Below are 13,837 nucleotides of genomic sequence, written 5' to 3' on the forward strand. Positions count from 1 at the left end.
CCCGGACGGAAAATACGCAGCAATTCCGCTACGTGTGGACGAGCCTTTGTTGTGGAAAAATTATATTTACTGTAAAATCCAAAAAAAATCCAAAAAATGGCAATTCCACTTATAATTCAGGGGACGCAGTGAGACTGTTGCTGTTATTGAGATGTTGCTGTCACTGTTGTGAGGGGAGGGATGACGCTGTCACTATGGGGGCAATCTAGCTGTCACTTTTAGGGTATGTTCACACGGCAGCGTCCGTAACGGCTGAAATTACGGGGAGAAAACAGCACCATAATTTCAGCCGTAATGGCATGTTGAGGCGCTTTTTGCTGCGTCCATTACGGACGTTAAATGGAGCTGGTTTTCCATGGAGTCCATGGAAAACGGCTCCATTTACGTCTGAAGAAGTGACAGGCACTTCTTTGACGCGGGCGTAAAAAAAATGACCGTCTGCACAGAACATCGTAAGATCCATTCAAATGAATGGGCAGATGTTTGCCGACGCTATTGAGCCGCTATTTCGGACGTAATTCGGGGCAAAAACGCCCGAATTACGTCCGTAAATACTGTGTGTGAACATACCCTTATAGACTTTGTGACGGTCTCCGTGATGGAGGCTGTCACCATTACAGGGGAAAGTTCACACTCAATATTTTAGACTTATGGGTCAATCTGGCTGTCACTATGATAGACTTTCTGGCTGTCACTATGATAGACTTTCTGGCTGTCACTATGATAGACTTTCTGGCTGTCACTATGATAGACTTTCTGGCTGTCACTATGATAGACTTTCTGGCTGTCACTATGATAGACTTTCTGGCTGTCACTATGATAGACTTTCTGGCTGTCACTATGATAGACTTTCTGGCTGTCACTATGATAGACTTTCTGGCTGTCACGAGGGAAATCTGGCTGTCACTATTATAAACTTTCTGGCTGTTAATGTTATGGGGGCTCAGGTTGTTGTTTTTGTGGGGACATTTTACCTTTCATTGTTATCGTGGTGCACTGTGACAGACACGGTTATGGGGGCACATTGGCTATCACTAATATGGAGACATTTTGACTGGTACAGTCGTGGGGGAAGTTGCTATCCTTATCGATCTTATAGGAGCGCTGTCACTTTAATGGGACATTTTGAATTGTTAAAGGGGTACTCTGGGTGTTACTGTTATTTGTGAAGGGCACATTTGGTGGAGGCATTAGGACCTATGCACACGACTGTTTTCTTCAATGTCCTATCCGTTGTTGTTTTTGGGGATAGCACACTGAACCATTACTTTCTATGGAGTCCACAAAACGGTTGCGAAATGGAAACGGTTTGCGATATTGAATGGACCCTCCACTTTCCATCTGACATGGCACAGCAATTTCAGAAGCCAAGTGTCAGTTCCAGATTGCAGTAACCACATTTTTTGTAGGCCGATTTCTAAAAGGAAAAGTTACTTGACGGTCATTGAGGAGGTAAATCATGGAGGGGAAGAGTGTTCCTATATAAAGACGCCATGTTCTGACAAGCATGAACATTGGTTGAGCCCTCTCCATTCTAGAAAGGCGGCCAAAGTGCTTCCTACATCAAATAGGTTAGACAGCCCTGCCATTTAGGCAAACTGGGCAAGTGCCTAGGGCTCCCGTTTCCTAGGAGGCCCCTTGATTTTTGTTATCCTGTTCACGTAGGACACGTCTTCTATGAGGTGTAATAGATTATTTGTGAATCATCCCATAAGAAATAGACCCTAATGGCAAGTGACTGGCCCCAAAGTCACCTCCAAATGGGGTTTTCTTCTGGTGGACCTACTATTCTTCCAGAGCCTGAGCCCTCCGCAGGATCCTCTGTTACTCTGGTGGGCAAGGCTGACCCTGCCGAGGAATATAGACAGTAGAAGTGACACTCCATTGCTGAGGAGCTTCAGTACCATTATTGGCGCCGTTATACAGCGAGAGATATATAGGTATATGGCACGTGAGGTAATGTCTAATAAAGAAGATACATCCTTTGGATTCTGCAATTTTTTTATTTTAAAGGATATGAAACTGCAAACGAACGACAATTTCTTACAGGAACACAAGGTCATAACCGGACAGCGGAAGTTTTCTCACATGATTTACTCATTTTTTAAATACATTTTCATATGTATGTGTCCTAATCCCTGGCTCTAAATAACTTGTGGTCGGCCATCTTGGTACACCTTGGCGTCATTACAAAATCCTGACAGGGCATAGAGGGGGATATTAGGATTTCTCTACACTGAGGTAAATTATGTGAGGCATTCGGTCGGCTGTTAGTGGGTAACAATATATTCTTAATAAGATCCCATTCTTGGCTCATCAAATTAGAGTGTGGTCGGGGGAGGGAGCAATAATGATGCTAGAAAGGGGTATTCCCATCTAAGGCCTTGATCAGATGCACGTAGAATACGTCCGCGTGACGGCCGCTAAAACAACGGCCGTCATGCGGACACATGTATTTCAATGGGGCTGTTCACACGGCCGTTGTTTCAACAGACCGTGTGACGGATCCATTAATAAATAGAACATGTCCATTTTCAAGGATCCCTCCATAGACTCAAGTCTACGGAGATCCATGAAAACAGGACCAACACGGTCCAACGACCATTTTTCACGTCCAAGCTTCCCCACATTCGCCTGAATAAGGCTTAAGAGTGTATGCTAGGCGGCGACATAACATTTCAATCGGTGGGGATCTGACCGCTGGGACCCCTGCCGATCCTAAAAACGAATGTCTTGTTGGCATTTCTCCTGCAGAGCGGTAGGCGCTTAAACCCGGTCTCTAGTAAACGGACAGCGCAGGGTTCGGCCAGTCGCACAAGTGATCCATCAACTGAAGGTCGGGTCCGGCAGCGGCTAGTCCCTACTCTCCATACAATCAACATGGACACTCGAGCGTGCATGTTTAACCCCGTTCTACCCTATGACGTACATTTATGCCTTGGGAACTAGTTTCCACAAAATTACGTAAATTTACTTTATAGCGATGGCACGGGCGCAGGAGCCGCGTCCGCACCATCACCTGCAGGTGTCAGTTGTATTATGTTGCGTCATCTAAGTGGTTAGACATGGTGAGGGGCTCCCTATCCCAGCCCATCAGCCCCCAGAAATGCGATAGCGGAATGCAAATCGTGGACCGTGCACATGGCCGCGTCCATTATAAAACATGTCCGTTCTTTCTGCGGTCCAGGCTCCTGGGCCATGCACGGCCCGTGGAAACCACGGTCGTGTGCATGGCCCCATAGGGGTGAATGGGGCCGCAATTCTCCCGTGGATTTTCGGGTACATTGCGGCCGCAAAAGCACATTCATGTCCATGGGGCCTAAGTGTTTTTGTCGTGCAGTAGTAAAACATAAAAAAGAAAACTAGATCATTTGGTATCGCCATTATCGTAGGAACCCGCGGTTAACATGACATTTATACCGCACAGTGAACGCAGTAAGAGCAAAACCCCAAAACCAATGGCTGACGTATTGTTTTCCACCCCCCTCCAAAGAAATGTATAAATGCATACATTATACGTACCCCAAAATGGTAACATTAAAAAATACAACTCGTCCCGCAAAAAACGATGAATATGTTGAAGGAAAAATATAAATATTAAGGCTCATTAAAACGCAGCGACACAAAAACAACGGGGCAGATTTTTCAAACCTATCCAAGAGAAAAACTTTCCTTGTTGCCCATAGCAACCAATCAAAATTCAGGTTACATTTTTTTTAGGTTGATCTGGAAAAATGAAAGCGGCACTGATTGGTTGCTATGAGAAATAAGTTTTGCTCTTAGATTTAGATAGTTTTGATAAATCTGTCACATTTTTTTTTCACCAAAAATTTGATCTAAAAGTAGCAAAACAAAGAAAAAAAGTAACATTTTTTTTAAAATAAAATATATATATTTTTGGTTTCACCGCATTTATACTGCAGAATAACGGTAATATGTCATGCTGAACATCGTAAAAGCGAAACCCCCAAAAAATAATGGCAGAATTGTTTTTTTCACCCACTCCCCAAAAATGTACACATCAGGCTACGGCGACTTTTGCCGCAACACAGGTTGCACGTCCAAAGAACGCTGTACTGTGCTGTATTTATCGCAGTAATGTAAGTTGACACGTTTGTTGCAAGAAATCCAAATATTTTTGTCATCCGCAGTCAGCGTAGCCCTAGCCTTATATGTACCCCAAAAAGATGCCACTTAAATATACAACCGATACCACAAAAAAATATAAAATTACAGCCCTCATAAGGCTATGTGCGTCCTACAAGTGACTGGCAGGGTGCCAACGACTTTGTTCCGCCAGTTTCCCTCTGTATCCGCCCACTGGTTGCGAGTGGTATTGCAGCAATACAAGAAACAACCCACGGACAGGTGTAATACTATTTTTGGTAGAATGCAGCCATGTTTTTCTAATCCTAGACAACCCCTTTAAGTTCAACAGCACCAGGGCGGTTACGCATGGCCAAATGCTGCCATATCATGACCGTCTGGAATCGGAGTCTCGTGTCAACCCACGTGTCGGAGCTCTCTGGAATGGCAAAATTATAACAAAGCTCTACCTTTATTGAAACTCAATGGTAAGATGTTTTTGTACTTCTTATGTCCTGTACACTCTGCTTTATGCGAGTTGGCGGCCTGAGGGGGTGGAGCATGACACGGGGAATCAGAGAATCCATGTGTCATGCCCCGCCCTCCAGACCCAGTACTAAGCATAAGGCCGGGTTTCCACGTAGCGTAAACGCTGTGGAATTTCCGTAACGGTACAGTAGCAGCAAAGTGGATGAGATTAAAGAAAATGTCACGCCCACGCTGCGGGAAAAAAAAAAAAGTGTGGAATTTCATTCCGCAGCATGTCAATTTTTGCTCCGTTTTTGTTGATTTTCCGGTGCGGATTTTCCCCATTGAATTCAATGGGGATGCAAAAACCGCAACTACAGCAAAAACAAAACACTTACCCAGAATGCCCTCCTTCCTGCAGTCCGGCCTCTCGGTATGAAGTTTCATCCCATGTGACTGCTGCAGCGTCACATTGTCTGCAACGTCATAGTAGGTGGCCAGACTACTGGGAGGACCAAGGGTGTAAGTATGAACGTCTTTCTAAACGGAAAAACCGTCCGAAAACAACGCATTTTTTTCGGACGGAATGTACTGCGAGTTCCAGGTCGGACACGCTGCGTCAACCTGGCCTAACAGTTTATCGTATTCCTAAAAATCCCATTCCCACTGTTGGGGCTCATGTTTAGTTATAACATTTACTGTGGGGGGGGGGGGGGGGGGGGTTGGGCTTCACTGTAAAAGGAACCATAGAAAACAAATCACGTGGAACTCAAGACAAACTATACAAAAAATAAAAAGGTTTATTCTGATCATCCTTTAATTAAAACTGCACAGATTGAACCATTCTGAGGTTGACGTCCAATATCTTCTGACACCGGTCATGTCACGTAGTGGCGGCACCACAAGACTGGCAGCCATACGTGGCACTGCCTCCAGCTCCATGCCAGGGTCATATTCCTGCCCTTATAAATAGGGGACTCCCCTAACAGCCAGGCCAGGGGTCCGTACGGGACTTCCGACTTAGGAATGCGATTTTTCTTGCCATCTCTGAGTTATAGATCCGCTGACAGGTCTCATATTTTATCCTCCTCCTCTTGTCACATGGCTTCTCATAGTATCGCCTCCGCTTGACTTCTTCAACTATTCCTTCCACAGTGAGGATCCTGGGAGGAGGGAAAAGGAGACGTGATCAATACATCCAACATGGCTGCAACCTTAACCCCTTTGCGCACCTGGACGTGCCATTACGTCCTGGTGTGGGTGCCGATGTCTGGAGTACGCTCAGCGATTACGCTGTTCCTGGCTGTTTAATGCCTCAAATGCTGCTGTCGATCACGACCGCAGCATCTGAGGCATTGAAAAGAGGGGGGCAGCCCCCTCCGACAGTGAGATCGGGGGTGACAATGGTTGTCTTTGTAGTCCGGCGGCCTGATGAAGGCCCCAGGACTGCTGTCTCTATTAAGTCCTGCCTGTAGAAATGAAAATATACTGCAATACATTAGTAGTGCAGTGTATTGTACCAGCATTCCAACAATCCCTGGTTCATGTCCCCTCGGGGGGCTACTAAACTGTGTATAAAAATAAAAAAAGTGAAATTAAAGAGGCTCTGTCACCAGATTTTGCAGCCCCTATCTGCTATTGCAGCAGATCGGCGCTGCAATGTAGATTACAGTAACGTTTTTATTTTTAAAAAACGAGCATTTTTGGCCAAGTTATGACCATTTTTGTATTTATGAAAATGAGGCTCGCAAAAGTACAAGTGGGCGTGTTTAAAAGTAAAAGTCCAACTGGGCGTGTATTATGTGTGTACATCGGAGCGTGTTTACTATTACTAGCTGGGCGCTCTGACGAGAAGTATCATCCACTTCATGACCCTCGTTCTAATGATCGGTGGGCGTCCCAGCGTTTACACACTCAATACCAATCCTGTGGACAGGTAATCAATTCTGGGAATACGCCTGAATGATCAAGTACTGGCACCACTATGGGGTGGTGGCTGCACTACACACGGGATGGGCAGCATGTTGGCTCAGTGGTAAGTAGCCATGGTGTTGCTACAAATCCTGCTTTACCAACGCCTCTCTATTATAGTCTATTGACTTGGCAGGTGGCTCCATAAATGCAGCCGATAGGAGGAGAAGGGGTACGGGGCTTAGAAGAGGTCCACGTCCCCTTTGCTTTAGCGACTGGTGAGGGCCCCAGAGGACAGACCTGTACCAATCATACTTTTATGGTATATCCTATCCACATGCCATGAATGTAAATGGTTAAAAAAAAACAAAAACAAAAAAACTCTTTATGTAGGGATGGTGAGAAGCCAAAGTGACAGCACAGAGTATTTCAGCAGAAACAGGCTGATCTGTGACCGGTCCATTCTTGACGATGTAAGACCCCCATGCACACGACCGTAGAATTAGTCCGCCTCTCCCTGCTCAAAAAAAATCAATAAAAAAAAAACAAACAATAAATAGCAAGTGAAAGAAAAAAACGCAAGTGAAAGAAACGCAAGAGGAAAAACGCAGGTGAAAAAAAAAAACGCAAGAGGAAAGACGCAAATGAATAAATGCAACTCTCTGCTTGCCGTCAGTAATTGGGAACAGCCCTTGTTTACACCCAGAGTCTAATACGTCTCACAGCTGAGGGTTTGCTACAACTGTACCACGTGAGAGCTAAACAGGCTCGTCTCCAGTCAGATACATTGTAGTAAACAGTCACGAAAGTCAAGAGATTTGCGCTGCCGATCTGTTCAGCTCCGAGGTTTGTCTACACTGGACGCAATGGTAGCAAACCCTCAGCTGTGAGCATTATAAATGCTGTATGGGTTTTCTGCTTCTGCAGTGTAAGTCCGTTCCTACTCACTGACAACAAGCGGAGATTGTGAAAACAGTGAAACATTTGAAATACGTCAGCGGAGATATCTCAATACTGATGCAAAGGAAAAGTGGGGTAGTTGCCCATAGCAACCAATCAGGTTCAAGCTGTCATTTTTCAGCAGCCCTGTTGAAAATGAAAGAAGCAATCTGATTGGTTGCTATGGACAACTACCCCACTTTTCCTTTGCACCAGTTTGGATAAATCTCCACCAATATATACTGGAAAGTCGCAGACATGGAACATCGGCAGCAATTCCTTTAACCCCGTCAGGACTGAGCCATTTTTTGCCTTTTCATTTTTCACCCCCTGCCTTCCAAGAGCCATAACTTTTTTTTATTTTTCCGTCAGTAAAGTGGCGCGAGGGCTTATTTTATTGCGGATCGAGCGGTCGTTTTTATTGGTACATTTTGGGTTCGTACGACTTTTTGATCACCGTTTATTACATGGATAGGTGATAAATAACTGATTGCGGGGGTCTAACCGCTGGGACCCCCACCGATCCCAACAGTTGGTTTAGCTGGCCGTCCCTGTACGCCCCATATGAATGGTGGCGGTACTGTGCACGCTCGGGACTGCCGCTAAGCTATCTACGGCAGCCCCATAGAAAATAAATGGAGCAGTGGCCGTTTATATGGGGCACACAGGGACGTGTAAGGGTAAGCTCGTTTTTGGGATCTTAGCGGTCGGACCCTTACTGACCAAGTATTTATTACCTACGTATCCTGTGGATAGGTGATAAATATTAATTATGGGAAAATCCCTTTAATTTACATAAAAACCCTTTTAATCCAGCCCATCTGACGGTTATCAGCCGCAATGTTCCCATATGGATCATAGAAGCAGGACCCCCGAATAACGGAACGGCCCCAACTCTGGCCGCCATGTCGTCACAATGTATTACAAGTCACCCATTACATGGGCAGAGTGAAGAATGGGTGCCCTGACGCAGGGTAAATATGTGGCCATCCGCGGCTCTCCATGGCAATAGCCACTGACGAAAGGCGTTGTCCAGTTGCGACACCCCCTTTAACCCCATAAAAACCAAAAACCTACACATATTAGGTATTTACACTACCATAATAACCTGAAGAATTAATCTAACAGGTTATTTCGCGTGAAACGTGAACGGGATAAAAAATAAACCGGAAAAGCAATGCTGAGAATCGCTTTTTCCTATATTCATGCCATAGAAAGCATTTATTTATTTTTTTTACACCCAAACTCCGGGGGGAAAAAAAATACAATTTCTCTCGCTCCAATTACGTCCCAAGAAGTGTCCTGAACTTCTTTTGACGAGGCTGTAATTTTACGCGCCAACCTTTTGACAGCGTCGCGTAAAATGACAGCTCGTCTGCACAGAACATCGTAAGACCTATTGAAAGCAATGGGAAGATGTTTGCCGACGTATTGGAGCCGGCTTTTCAGGCGTAATTCGAGGTGTAAAACTTTTTGAAGCGGTCACTCAGCTTTCCTAGATTCCTGAGACGCAAATTTACATCATTTTTTTTCCCAACTTGGTCCCATGTGACGACATAAGGCTGACTTGCTGCTTGGGATTTCTGGAAACAGCATGACAGCTCTAAGGCCCTGTTCACACGGCTGCAGTAAAGACAATTCACCCCAAATGGGGCCATTCAAAACAGACAATTTTTTGACGACCCTTTTTACCGGACGGTCTAAAAATGGAAAAATACCTTTTTAGGGCCATTCTCACGGCCAAACAGCTGGGGCCGTGTAAAACATGGGCGTCACTTGGATGTGATCCAAATAACGGCCATGTTTTCTGCAGCTCGCGCTCTCCGCACAGCACGAAGTGCATGTGAGATTTTTTTATGTAGATAGCGCCACACAGCCCCCCCCCGTGTAGGTAGCGCCAGAACCCCCCCACGTGTAGGTAGCGCCAGAACCCCCCCACGTGTAGGTAGCGCCAGAGCCCCCCCACGTGTAGGTAGCGCCACACAGCCCCCCCCTCCCCCGTGTAAGTAGCGCCACACAGCCCCCCCCTCCCCGTGTAGGCAGCGCCACACAGCCCCCCCTCCCCCGTGTAAGTAGCGCCACACAGCCCCCCCCCTGCGTAGGTAGCACCACACAGCCCCCCCCCTGCGTAGGTAGCACCACACAGCCCCCCGTGTAGGTAGCGCCACACAGCCCCCCCCTCCCCCGTGTAAGTAGCGCAACACAGCCCCCCCCCTCCCCCGTGTAGGTAGCGCCACACAGCCCCCCCATCACCCGTGTAGGTAGCGCCACACAGCCCCCCTTCCCCCGTGTAGGTAGCGCCACACAGCCCCCCCTCCCCGTGTAGGTAGCGCCACACAGCCCCCCTCCCCGTGTAGGTAGAGCCACACAGCCCCCCCTCCCCGTGTAGGTAGCGCCACACAGCCCCCCCCTCCCCGTGTAGGTAGCGCCACACAGCCCCCCCCTCCCCGTGTAGGTAGCGCCACACAGCCCCCCCCTCCCCGTGTAGGTAGCGCCACACAGCCCCCCCTCCCCGTGTAGGTAGCGCCACACAGCCCCCCCTCCCCGTGTAGGTAGCGCCACACAGCCCCCCCTCCCCGTGTAAGTAGCGCCACACAGCCCCCCCTCCCCGTGTAAGTAGCGCCACACAGCCCCCCCTCCCCGTGTAAGTAGCGCCACACAGCCCCCCTCCCCGTGTAGGTACCGCCACACAGCCCCCCCTCCCCGTGTAGGTAGCGCCACACAGCCCCCCCTCCCCGTGTAGGTAGCGCCACACAGCCCCCCCTCCCCGTGTAAGTAGCGCCACACAGCCCCCCCTCCCCGTGTAAGTAGCGCCACACAGCCCCCCCTCCCCGTGTAAGTAGCGCCACACAGCCCCCCTCCCCGTGTAGGTACCGCCACACAGCCCCCCTCCCCGTGTAGGTAGCGCCACACAGCCCCCCTCCCCGTGTAGGTAGTGCCACACAGCCCCCCTCCCCGTGTAGGTAGTGCCACACAGCCCCCCTCCCCGTGTAGGTAGTGCCACACAGCCCCCCTCCCCGTGTAGGTAGTGCCACACACCCCCATAGAGATGGAAGTGGTATGGCGGTGAGAACGGCCCAAAATAAAGCTTGTTCCATTTTTTGACGGCTCGGAAAAACGGGGCATCAAAAAATTAGCCGTGTGAATAGCCCCATTTGGTGTGAATTTTGACGTTTGACGGACATTATAAAAAAACGACCATAAAACGGCTGAGAAACCCTGCCATGTGAATAGGGGCTAACGGGAGTGAGAATGGGGGACGTTCTTGTGGTCACCCAGCTTTCCCAGAGACAGATAAGACATTGCAACTCCAAAACAAACAAAAAAAGACGTTTTACAGGAAGATTGTTGGTGGAAATGTATTGCGATATACAGGCAGGTATCATTGATACTTAACCCCGTCCTGTCATTCACCTGTTCAGTGTCTTATAAGCGGCGTCCACGTTTCCATTCTGCACCATCACCGTGCGGGCGATGAACTTCAGATGATTTGCCATCTCTTGCCCCTGTGAAAGTAAAAACCATCATTGTTATCTTTACCTCAGTACTATTACTGTCATACACATGTAACTAGAGCTGTGGTGTGGCACTACAAGTCCCAGCATACCCTGGCAGCTTGTGGATAATCAATTTCATACACGGAGCAAAAGGTCATGCTGGGACTTGTAGTTCCTCGACTGCCTAGGCCGACTATACTACGTATATAACGACAAGACTGCTTACAAATATATCTGCTCAAGGTTGCAGAGAATATCCAGGCGTCCTGCACACGCCGCCAGGCCCACTATGACAGCAAAGAATGCCGGGAGTTGTAGACATAGAGCAAGGCATGTCGGGAAATGTAGTTTTCTACATAAAAACCACATGTTCTCCGCTCACAGTTATATGACCGGGTCCCGGCAGGCCTCATCAATATTACCTGTGGTAACACCAGTCCGGGTCCCCTACCTCACCGGTGGTAGCATCGACTTCTCAGTTTTACAAAACTGCGCATGTTATAAGAAGCCCCGCCCCCTGAATCCAACAGCCCGCGTCTCCGCTGTCATGTGACCAAACTAATACGCAGATGTTTTCCCGCCCGTAACTCCGCCCTCCGCCGGTTAAATTTGAGTCTATTTCCCTATAAGCGGTTTTCACTGTTCCCTGCCAGTTACTCTATGTGACCAGTGAAAGAGGTTCTGCCAGTGATTACAAAGAAATTAGTATCTGCCGCAGAGCCCCCTATGTGTGCCAGCCACAGAGCCCCCTGTGTGTGCCAGTCACAGAGCCCCCTATGTATGCCAGTCACAGAGACCCCTATGTGTGCCAGCCACAGAGCCCCCTGTGTGTGCCTGCCACAGAGCCCCCTGTGTGTGCCTGCCACAGAGCCCCCTGTGTGTGCCTGCCACAGAGCCCCCTATGTGTGGCGGTCACAGAGCCCCCCCATTATGTGCCAGCCACAGAGCCAACTGCAAGTCCCCAATGCGTGGGGCGCAATGGGAGCACTATTACTCGTGTGGGATCTTTAGGGGCACTATAATTGTGTGGGGTAATAATTATTGCAGGAGGGGGGGTCCTTAAGGGGCATTATTACTGTCGGCTCTATAGGGGGCACTATTACTATGAGGGACAAAAATATGAGAACTATTACAGGGTGGGTCCTAAACGTTTTTCACAACCAATTTGCATCCGTGCGGGACCCGATATCACAGACCCTTCATAGACTTGAGTCTTTTGAGGGATCCGTAAAAATAGAACATCCTATTATTTCACAGGCCATTCACAAGGTCCGCTAAAAAACGGGGTTGTGAATAGCCCCATGGACGTACATTGATTTTAATGCAGCCGTTTGATGGCCGATAACAAAACGGTTGCAACACAGCCGAATATCCCGTTCGTGAGAATAAGACATTAGGCTATGTTCACACGGCGGATTTTGCTTGGCGGGTTTCGCCGCAAAATTAGTCACAGAATTATTTCTGCCGTCAGCAGGAAGATTCCTACTCCCATTCACTTCAATGGGAGGTTTGGGCGGAATCCACCCAAAGATCGGGCAGGACGCCTCTTTTGTCCGTTAGCTGAAAAAAATCAACTAGCGGGAAAAAGAAGCGTCCGTCTCCCATTGAAATGACAGGGAGGCGGAATTTTGCGACGGGTATAACCGAAAAAATTCCTCAGTGTAAACAAAGCCTTACAGTGTGGGGCAATAATTATTACAGGGTGGGTCCTAAAGGGGACACTATTACTATGTGGGGCATTAAGAGGGGGTCTAAAAGGGGCACTATTTCTATGTGGGGTCTATAGGAGGCACTATTACTATGTGGGGTCTATAGGGGGCACTATTACTATGTGGGGTCTATAGGAGGCACTATTACTATGTGGGGCAATAACATGAGAATTATTTCAGGATAGGTCCTGAAGAGGACACTATTACTGTGTGGGGTCTATAGGGGGCACTATTACTATGAGGGGCAAAAATAGAACGATTACAGGGTGGGTCCTAAAGGGGACACTTTTACGATGTGGGGCACTAAGAGGGGGTCTAAAAGGGGCACTATTTATGTTGGGTCTATAGGGGGCACTATTACTATGTGGGGTCTATAGGAGGCACTATTACTATGTGGGGCAATAACATGAGAATTATTTCAGGATAGGTCCTGAAGAGGACACTATTACTGTGTGTGGTCTATAGGGGGCACTATTACTATGAGGGGCAAAAATAGAACGATTACAGGGTGGGTCCTAAAGGGGACACTTTTACGATGTTGGCACTAAGAGGGGGTCTAAAAGGGGCACTATTACTATGTGGGGTCTATAGGAGGCACTATTACTATGTGGGGCAATAACATGAGAACTATTACGGGATAGGTACGGAAGAGGACACTATTACTGTGTGGGGTCTATAGGGGGCACTATTACTATGAGGGGCAAAAATAGAACGATTACAGGGTGGGTCCTAAAGGGGACACTTTTACGATGTGGGGCACTAAGAGGTGGTCTAAAAGGGGCACTATTACTGTGTGAGGTCTATAGGGGCACTATTACTATATGGGGCAATGATACGAGAACTACTACAAAGTGGGTCCTAAAGGTGTCACTATTACTGTGTGGGGTCTATAGGGGACACATTAGTGTGTGGGGTCTATAGTCGGCACTATTACTATGTGGGGTCTATAGGGGGCACTATTACTATGTGGGGTCTGTAGGGGGCACTATTACTATGTGGGGTCTGTAAGGGGCACTATTACTATGTGGGGCAATAACATGAGAATTATTTCAGGATAGGTCCTGAAGAGGACACTATTACTGTGTGTGGTCTATAGGGGGCACTATTACTATGAGGGGCAAAAATAGAACGATTACAGGGTGGGTCCTAAAGGGGACACTTTTACGATGTTGGCACTAAGAGGGGGTCTAAAAGGGGCACTATTACTATGTGGGGTCTATAGGAGGC

The 13,837-nt window shown here is 47.9% G+C and overlaps 2 protein-coding genes across 4 annotated transcripts in view; one reads left to right on the top strand and one right to left on the bottom strand.

Moving 5' to 3' along the window:
• Positions 1–5,331: 5,331 nt before the first annotated feature.
• On the bottom strand, positions 5,332–11,439 carry MRPS21 (mitochondrial ribosomal protein S21). 2 transcript variants are annotated; one of them, XM_075843389.1, is made up of 3 exons: positions 11,324–11,439; positions 10,819–10,910; positions 5,332–5,717 (listed from the first exon to the last, which is right to left on the bottom strand). In XM_075843389.1, the coding sequence occupies exons 2-3, from the start codon at positions 10,899–10,901 to the stop codon at positions 5,537–5,539; spliced, it is 264 nt and encodes an 87-aa protein (XP_075699504.1). In that variant the 5' UTR covers positions 10,902–10,910; positions 11,324–11,439; the 3' UTR covers positions 5,332–5,536. The 2 variants fall into 2 exon arrangements, with proteins under 2 accessions (XP_075699504.1, XP_075699505.1); XM_075843390.1 differs by lacking the exon at positions 11,324–11,439 and adding an exon at positions 11,128–11,234.
• The window catches only part of PRPF3 (pre-mRNA processing factor 3), a 50,715-nt gene continuing 48,286 nt past the window's right edge, over positions 11,409–13,837 (top strand). The window contains exon 1 of one of the 2 annotated variants that reach the window (XM_075843385.1): positions 11,409–11,503. The gene's annotated coding sequence lies outside the window, so the exon portion shown is untranslated. Of the gene's footprint in view, positions 11,580–13,837 lie in introns of both variants that reach the window. The other variant, XM_075843384.1, reaches the window with a different exon arrangement.

This window comes from Rhinoderma darwinii, chromosome 12, assembly GCF_050947455.1.
Source record: "Rhinoderma darwinii isolate aRhiDar2 chromosome 12, aRhiDar2.hap1, whole genome shotgun sequence".
Lineage (NCBI taxonomy): Eukaryota > Metazoa > Chordata > Amphibia > Anura > Rhinodermatidae > Rhinoderma > Rhinoderma darwinii.